The sequence below is a fragment of the Orycteropus afer genome, unplaced genomic scaffold (assembly GCF_000298275.1).
Source record: "Orycteropus afer afer isolate SDZICR_OR568_19922 unplaced genomic scaffold, OryAfe1.0 scaffold00113, whole genome shotgun sequence".
Taxonomy (NCBI): domain Eukaryota; kingdom Metazoa; phylum Chordata; class Mammalia; order Tubulidentata; family Orycteropodidae; genus Orycteropus; species Orycteropus afer.
In genome coordinates this window covers 1,403,169-1,412,468 of record NW_006921700.1, presented here as the reverse complement: position 1 = coordinate 1,412,468, position 9,300 = coordinate 1,403,169, and the positions used below count along the sequence as shown (strand labels likewise).

Here is a 9,300-nt window from a genome sequence, read left to right as displayed (position 1 = left end):
AGGGGCTGTGTGAAAGCCCCTTGATATTGGGCTTCAGCTCTGCCTCTTGCTCCTGGCCTACTGAAGCTAGAGGCATCTTTTCACTCAGGCAGCTATTGGCTGCTGAGGCTAAAAAGCCCAAGGTTGACAAATAAAATGGCACAGTCCTGGTGTTACCAAACAACATGGCAGGCCGTTGATTCAAGTCCATCCAAGACTGGCAGAGCATGGCAGGCTGCTGAACAATGACACAACTACATGCAGGGTCCAAGGTGCCATAAGCTAGAGACCATTCCCCTAAGGCTTCTCCTTATATACGGGAAGCAGACCGCATCCCTAAGGCAGTTAATCAGCTGCTTGTAGTAGATTCCACCATGGAGTTGATTGCCAGTCTCATCACGGGGAATAACTATCACCAGCTTCCCAGCCATTCATCCAGACCCAGACAAGGTGACACACAACTTTAACTACCACACAGACTTTAAGGAAAAATCTAGTAGACAAAAAATATTATATAAAGGAGCCAATTCATCAAGAAGGTGGTGTTAGTTGCCAGCAGAGCCCCAAAATACATAAAGGACGCACTAACAGAATAAGAAGGAAAGCTAGAGGGCTCTACAATAAAAGTAGAAGATGTCAGTATACTCCCTCCTATTTTCAGTAGAGGATAGACCATCTAGAAAGAAGGTCAGAAAAGAGCAATGCCATAAACCAACTGAACCATATATGTGTGTGTGTGTGTCTCACTCCACCAACAATGGCACAATGTACATTCTTCTCCAGTGCACATGAATTATTCTCCATGGAAAATAATATAGACCACATGTTAGGTTAGGTCACAAAGCCGGTCTCAGTAACTTTAAAAAGATTGAAATCATAGTATCTTCCCCAACAATAATGGAATAAAAGAAGAAATCAGCATCTCTGGGCAGGAGGTCCTAGATCTGGCATTTTCAAAAGCTTGTCCGATGATTTTAATATGCAGCCATGGTTAAGAACTTGTTGAACTAAACTGATTATTTGAGCTCGAATAGTAACGCCAAAGTTAAGATTCCAGTGAGAAAGTTCAGTGTAGGAATCTCTTCCTGCCCTGTGTTCTAGAAACCATCTTTCCTTTTATTATTTTACATCTTAAACACATAGTGTTTACATTTTACATTTTAAACACAGTGTTTAAAATTACTTTTCATTTTTTCCTACCCTCCAAGTGTGCCATCTTTTATTTAAATTTACTGTAATTTTCTTCCTTTCCTTCTTGTTCCTTCACATTTCATATATTGAGTTTCACTAAGTTTCAGCAGTGGTTTACTTAGCCACCTATGCTTACCTGTACTGGTGATTGATACATCATTTTTTACTGGAGGTGTAGTAAGTTTATTTGAACAGGAGGATGGTGGAGACATTTCTTCTTGGGTTCATATCATTGAACAGTCATCTCTGTTGCAGCTATTCCATGAGCAGTGTAATGACATTTCAGAGTATTTGAAAATAAGCCAGTGTGACTTAACTAAACTTGCTTGGAAATTATACCATGTATTAATGTTTTGCTACAATATCTCAAATATTCCAGTTACAAACAAAAACGTAAGAATAAACAAAAAACTGTTGTGAAATGCAAAGGTGTTTTTGTTCTGTTGCAGGGGATTATTTATTTCAATCTCAGACAGAGGCCATATTAAATCAATTGTGGATAACTGGCCAGAAAATGATGTTAAGGTACTAATAGCACAACCCTCCTTTTCACACTGTTTTTTCTTTTCTTGTAAATTGCCTCTAAATTTCTGAGAACAGTTTTTCATTGTTGCTCTGATTGAGTTTGCACTTATATAAATGCAAAGTCTCTGCTTTGTATGTGAGGATATCCTAGTAGTAATAGTTGTAAAATGGGTAACTGGTAGAGAGTTTGACTCAGAGAGAAACTGGAGCTGCTCACTGTCCGTACCACTGATGTCTTCAACTATTTCCATATCCCTTTCCTGTTTACACTGGTATTATGCCAGGTAGGGAAAATATGTTAAAATGCCGTAAAGTGTTACTCGGGTGGATGCTGGAGAGGATTGTTGAGCCCTTTTCCTTCTAATCAAAGGTAGATTTAGATTCTTAGCAGATACAAAACCATGATCACTGTGGCTGCCTTTTGTAAATAAAACTGAGTAACTTTTATTTTTAAGGTCATTTGGTAGGCTATTGGGTTAATTATAGGCAGTAATCTTAATGTCTTAATTATAGGATTTCCTTACCAAAATAAACAGTGGTGAATAATCATTAGCTCAATAATATAGAAAAACAATGTGGTCAGTTTATTGAAACTCACAATATAATCTTAAAGCCCTGTAGGTAGGTATATTTTTTATTTGAGAACCTTTGCTCTGCTTTGAGGTGGTTTGCTTGGCATAGCTTGTGCGTGTTGGAATCTCTTTACCATGAGTTTACCTCTCCCATCTTCAGGTTTTCTGATAATATTTATGTTGGTCCTTTAGTCAGTAGCATTCTTCTCCTAAACAGAAGTCAGAAGGAATTCAAATCTAGCTCATTCTTTACCGGAAAAAAAAAAAAAAAAAAACTCTTAAATTCTAGAATTTTAAGTATGACTAATTAGTTTACTTTGAAAGTTAGTCAAGAAAGAATTTTATTTTTTAAAGTGAGAGTGAAGGCATGTGAAGGGAAGCAAACCTAAAATGCTTTTCTCTAGTGGCCTGTTTTTGGCAACTTTTAATTTCTGTTTTTGTTTTGTTTTGTTTTGTTTGTTATCAAGGCTGTTGTGGTGACTGATGGAGAGAGAATTCTGGGTCTTGGAGATCTGGGTGTCTATGGAATGGGAATTCCAGTAGGAAAACTTTGTTTGTATACAGCTTGTGCAGGGATACGGCCTGAAAAATGCCTGCCTGTGTGTATTGATGTGGGAACTGATAATCCAGTGAGTAGCATATTGTCCCCTTTAATCCTCCTCCTGTGTTTTAAAAAATTGTATTATGTTCCTTGTTTGGTTATGATAATGTAAAAAGAAAATTTTGTGATGAGATGTTCATCTTTTCCTTAAACTGTACTTTTAATTTTGCATGTAAATTAAACCTATAAGTCTAGACACAGAGCTTTCATGTAGACACAAAGCTTTCATCTCTCACAAACGTTAACTTAAAATGGATCATAGGACACAAAACTATACAAATTCTAGAAGATAGCATTGGCGAAACTCCAGGTGACCTTGAGTTTGCTGATGACTTTTTTGATACAAAGCCAAAAGCATGACCCATAAAGAAAAAATTTATGAGTTGGACTTAATTAAAATTAAAAATTTTTCTTGTTAAGAGAATGAAAAGACAAGCCCAGACTGGGAGAAAATATTTATAAAATACATATCCAGTTAAGAACTTACACCAAAAGTAGGTAAGGAACTTCTAAAACTCAACAATAAGAAAACAACACATGTACAAAATGGGCAAAAGATCTGAACAGATAACTCATCAAAGAAGAGATACAGATGGCAAATGAAAAGATGGCATATGAAAAAATACCTTGTGCTGTTGTTGGTTGCCATTGAGTCAGTTGACATGAGTTTTATGTCATTTGGGAAATGCTAATTAAAACAGTAATGAGTGTACCACTACATATCCAGTAGTCTGGCTAAAACGCAAAATGCTGACACCACCAAACACTGGTGAGGATGTGGAGCAACAGGAACTTGTATTCATTGTGTGTAAAATGGTACATACAGCTACTGTGGGAGGCACCTGGCGGTTTTGTTTGGTTTTACTAAGTAAGCATAATCTTACTATGTGATCAAGCATTCACACTCCTGGGCATATATCCAGCTGATTTGAAAACTTAAGTCCACACAGAAAGGTGCTTGTGAATGTTCAATGTTTATTCATAATTACCAAAAACTAGAAGCACCAAGATGTTCCTCTGTAAGTGAGTGAGATAAACTGTGGTATATCCATAGCGTGGACTATTATTCAGCAATAAGATGAGGCAACTACAAGCTGTGCAGAGATGTGGATGAATCTTCAATGTGTGTCACTAAGTCAAAGAAGGAGGTGGTTAGATCATTCAGATGCCAACAGAAGGTTGTTGGTTGAAACCCACCAGTGGGAGGAAAATGATACAGTCTGCTTCCCTAAAGATCTGCAGCCTTGGAATCCCAATGAGGCAATTTTACTCTGTCCTATAGGGTCACTATGAGTCAGAATTAACTCACTAGCAGTGGATTTTTTCTTAAGCAAAAGAAACCAAATTGGAAAAGCTGCATACTGTATGATTCCATCTATACGACCTCCTGGGAAAGGCAGAACTGTAGAGACAGCAAAGATCATTGATTTCCAGGGGAAGGCGTGGAGCACAGGGCGTTTTTAGGCAGTGAAACTATTCTGCATGATCCTGTAATGGTGGACACATGACATGCATTTGTCAAAACCCAGAGGATTCCCCAACACAAAGATTGAACCTTAAAGTTAACTATGGATTTTAGTTGATAGTAATGCGTCAGTATTGGTTCATCAGTTATAGTGAATGTTGCACACAAGTATAAGGTGTTAACACCCGGAGAGTGTGTGGGGGAAGAAGGAAGCACAGGAACTGTCTGCTTCCTGTCCAATTTTTCAGAAATCTAAAACTCTAAAGGATATTAAGGTTAAAAAGAATATTAGTAATTTTTATTTTAATTTTGCAATTTTTGTTTTATGTAAATGTTTAAACTGGTTGTATAATAAAAATGGTGTTATTTTCACATTTGATTTATTTTATAGGCACTCTTAAAAGATCCATTTTACATGGGCTTGTATCAGAAAAGAGATCGCTCCCAACATTATGATGATCTGATTGATGAGTTTATGCAAGCTATTACTGACAGGTATTAAAAAAAAATTTGAGTATATGAAAGCATCTTTAATTTAAAAAAAAAAAGGAACCACAATTTTGTTTATTTTCCTTTATCTCTTGTGAAGATAGGCAGCAGAGATTAACTCTGACTTTATCCTGCCTGGTTGGATATGTGTACGTCCAGCCTCCATTAATGGCTGTATGTCCAGCCTCCGTTAATGGCAGTCACATGCACCCTATTACCAAAGGTTTGCTCTTGGTGTCATCTTAGACGTTCCCACCTCCTCCATCAAACCCCACCCTGTGCAAACACGCAGTCATTCATTTGTCTAATTCAGGTGGTACCACCACTCAGCTGCCTCAGAAAACAGGTCTTTTTCATTTTGATACAATCTTACTGCAGAGTCTGTTTCTTACTGTTTGTCTTAATGGATTCTTCTAACAGTCTCTTCCCGTTTCTCTCCTCTCTATTTCATTTCCACCTTACTACCAGATTAATATTTTTAAAATACGCCCTTCCTTATGCCATTCTTTTCCATGAAATCTCACAGCGGTTTCCTGCAGCTATAGGGTAAAGCTCAAATTCCTCACCTGTGTAATCCTGCCCCAGCCTGCCTTTCAAATTACTGGCACATAGAAGATACTCAAAATTTGATTGTTCTTCAGAGTCAAAGTTGGTATATCTAAAACTGACCTTTACTTCTCCCTGGAAATTACCATCTCTCTTTTCTCCCCTCACTTCTCTACCTTGGACAACCACATAGTATCCTCTCAGTCACCCACATTGCCTCTCACTTCCCAGTTGATCCTCAACATCAAGTTCTGTTTGTTCATTTTAAGTTCTCGTGTACTTTCCCATACTGCTGTTTGATTGTTAATGCAATGAGAGTGCGTGTGCATGTTTTCTTATTTTTTAAGTCTTTGTAACTTTCTGTGGCCCCTGCTTCCGATCTTGTCTTGATACAAGAGTGGCCTCCTAGCTGCTGCTTCTGTCTTCCTCATGTCTCCCTATCAGTGTTTGCTACATGTACACCACTGGTGGGGCTGGTTTATCCTCCCTGAAGGGATTCTAACATGGATTCATTGCTTCTCTGAAGCCATCAGAGATGAAGGGATAAAGGATAGGGTCCCCGTTCCCTAACCTGGCACTCAAGATTTTCCCTTATCTGGCCCCAACCTGCCTTAACCATCTTATCCCTTATCCTGTAATCTAAACCCTGAAATATATAACCAGACTGTTGAAACTTCAGGGTCACCAAAATATGCCTTCTTTTTCTTCCCATTTTTTTACTTGTTCTTCTTTCAGGGCCCAAATCACATCTGCCTCCTTTTCAAGCCTTTGCTTACTCCTTCAGCTCACTAATATGATTAATGCCTTCTTTTTGTGAATGCCAGTGAACTCATATAGCAATTATTTTTTAACCACTTATTTGATATGTGCTTTCCTGTACTGCTGTTTAACTGTTGCTGTAATGAGAATATACATAGTTGTGTGTGTATGATTTTTTAAGACTTAGTGACAATCTTCCTTTTTAGAAAGTTATTTAGTGTTCACGTGTAATGGGTGCCCTGGTAGGCACTTGGAAATAGTTTACACAAATGGATACCACATAAGGCCCCATCATTTTGCTACATTCATTTTAAGCACTCCATGAATGAATAATTTTTTTGAATGAGTGATACATTTCTATAATGTGAGTCTAGTCTTTCATAGGCTTTGAAAAGTGCCAGATGCCCTTAATTGATCTAACATAATACATTATTTTAAAATGTTATCACAAAGAGTATATTGGACAGCTGTGTTATAGAAGCATCATCAGTTACTGTGGGCCTGCTGTTTTTAGATATGGTCGGAACACACTTATTCAGTTTGAAGACTTTGGAAACCATAACGCATTCAGGTTCTTGAGAAAATATCGAGAAAAATACTGTACCTTCAATGATGATATTCAAGGTAAAGCAAAAAGAAAACTTTAATGTTTTGATTCCTGTTTTTAAACCATGTTTAATGTGTCCATTTGTTATTTTTGAAAATACTTGTTTTTCCTATAGGGACGGCTGCAGTAGCTCTAGCAGGTCTTCTTGCAACACAGAAAGTTGTTGGTAAACCAATCTCAGAATACAAAATCTTATTTCTCGGAGCAGGAGAGGTGAGTTTGTTAAGCTTATAGAATTTAAAAACAATGCTGTCTTCTAGAATTAGAAAATGGGACAGAATTTGACGTTATATTAAAGGTTGTTATGACCAAGCTTGAAATGTTGTTGACAGGAATTTGAGCCTTCTTTTGAAATTAGACAATGAAGAATATATTTAGAGAGACTATCACAACGAATCAATGTTTGTGAATTGTAAGAGGAATAGTCCTCATACTATACGACCTTAATATGTAAAGTAACTCAAGTATGGCAACCTACTGTAGTCTATGTGTTTACAGTTTATGTTCTGTTACACAGGCTGCTCTTGGAATTGCAAACCTTATAGTTAGGTCTATGATGGAAAACGGCCTCTCAGAAGAAGAGGCACACAAGAACATCTGGATGTTTGACAAGTTTGGTTTACTAGTTAAGGTAAGGTGTTTAAAACTTAGAGAAGCAAAAGAGTGTTGTTGCTATAATATTTTGAGTTGAATTTTTTAAAATAATACATTATTTCTTAAAATCTCGCATCTCACTGAGCTATCCAGATTGTACCATTTGGGACCTTCCTATGTATTCTTAATAAAAATCCTCCAGTCTCAAACTTCAGTCTTATAAAAACAATTGCTTCACATTCAAATCCCAATTTCTGTGTTGGCACCACACTTAGTCTTTCTTGCTTTGTTCTCTGACTCTTAAAAAAATCAAATAGCTATTATATAAATGAGATGATATTTGACCCTTCTAAAACTAGGTTTTTAATGGAAACTAAGTTCAGTTGCTAAGAGTACATCTGATATTAGAGCAGAAATTCTTTAACCCTTTGGAGATTGTAATCCCTGTGGATCCTTTCCCCAGAGAAGGTACATACTCCTGAAACCAATTCATGGATAAAAGATAAAGAGCCTTGAAGCCAGGAATTGACCTCACCCCCCTGGCTCAACTTTCAGCCAAACGATAGGCTTCTGAGGGGAACAGTAACACAGGGAGGTATGCACTCCCTAGAAGAACCAACTATAGGAGATCCAAAGGGCAGCGTTTACCCAGGGATAGAGCTCAAAAGGTAGGAAGGGATAGGACAGAAGGATGGGGAGTAAGTGGAGGGAGTGCTGTTAGGTATGGGATTGCAATCAATGTCACAAAACAAATGTATATGAATTGTTGAATAGAAGACCGATTTGCTCTGTAAACTTTCCCCAAAATCACAATAAAAAACTAACAGGGAAAAAAAAAAAGGATAAAGCACTTCCATCCTACATTAACTAGTGTCCTTTGGGCCTGCCTGCCTCAGCATTGATTGCCATTTTCATTAGCTTCACAAATGTCTTATACCTTATACTGTGTAATACATTAAAATAATACACAAACTGCTTTATAGTGCAGACTTCCAGTACACACTGCTCTTCTTTTTACTATTGTTGTTATGTGCCGTCAATGACTCACAGCGACTCCTTGGGTTTCCGAGGTGATATCTCTACGGAAGTAGATTGCCCAACCTTCCTTCTGAGGAGTGGCTGGTGGGTTTGAACTGGTAGCCTTTTGGTTAGCAGTCAAGTGCCTTAGGCACTATGCTACCAGAGCTCCATGTTGTTAGCTATAATCTAATGATATACAGCTGTTTGTCATTGATATCAGTAGAGCAAGCTATCTCAATGGACTTTGTTCCCATCCTGAAATCTTTTCTTAATTAGTGCCAGTATTCTGTTGGTACCTATAATAAAATGAAAAATATGTGAGTGGAAAATCTTCTCTGCTTAATTTATGTGTAATTTAAAATAATAGTAGTTTGAAATGTACTCAAACAAAAACCAAACTCACTGCTGTTGAGTCTGTTTTGACTCACAGTGACCCCTTTTGAGTTTCTGAGACAGTAAATCATTGTGGAAGTAGATTGCCCAGTCTTCCTTCCGTGGAGTGGCTGGTGGGTTTGAACTGCCAACCTGGTTAGCAGTCAAATGCCTTAGGCACTGCGCCACCAGAGCTCTTTTGAAATGTACTGGACACTGTAATAAGACTTTACAGTGTGTCTCATTTGTCCTCTCAAGAAACCTCTGAAGTTTAGACAATGTGATGAGACAAAGTGTATACGAACTGCTGTATGGAAGATGGATTTGCTCTGTAACCTTTCACCCAAAAATCACAACAAAATTTAAAAAAAGAAAAAGAAACCTGTGAAGTTTTATAAATGAGGAAAGTGTAGCTCTGTCACCTTATAAATGATGGAGACTGAGTTCCTAACCAAGTAGCCTAACTTGAAGCCTGTCCTTTTAACCATTAAACTGCACTGCCTCCCAGCGGGGCACTAACTACCATGTTTGCTAGTATATAAGACTAAGGGTTATAAGGCATCACACATCTACAAAGATA

At 37.6% G+C, this 9,300-nt stretch overlaps 1 protein-coding gene across 1 annotated transcript in view; it reads left to right on the top strand.

Annotated features, from left to right (window-relative positions):
- The window catches only part of ME2 (malic enzyme 2), a 68,875-nt gene that overhangs the window by 30,088 nt on the left and 29,487 nt on the right, over nucleotides 1-9,300 (top strand). The window contains exons 4-9 of the mRNA XM_007943850.2: nucleotides 1,620-1,695; nucleotides 2,735-2,896; nucleotides 4,725-4,828; nucleotides 6,642-6,751; nucleotides 6,850-6,947; nucleotides 7,252-7,365. Coding sequence (XP_007942041.1) covers nucleotides 1,620-1,695; nucleotides 2,735-2,896; nucleotides 4,725-4,828; nucleotides 6,642-6,751; nucleotides 6,850-6,947; nucleotides 7,252-7,365 — 664 coding nt within the window. The remainder of the gene's footprint in view (nucleotides 1-1,619; nucleotides 1,696-2,734; nucleotides 2,897-4,724; nucleotides 4,829-6,641; nucleotides 6,752-6,849; nucleotides 6,948-7,251; nucleotides 7,366-9,300) is intronic.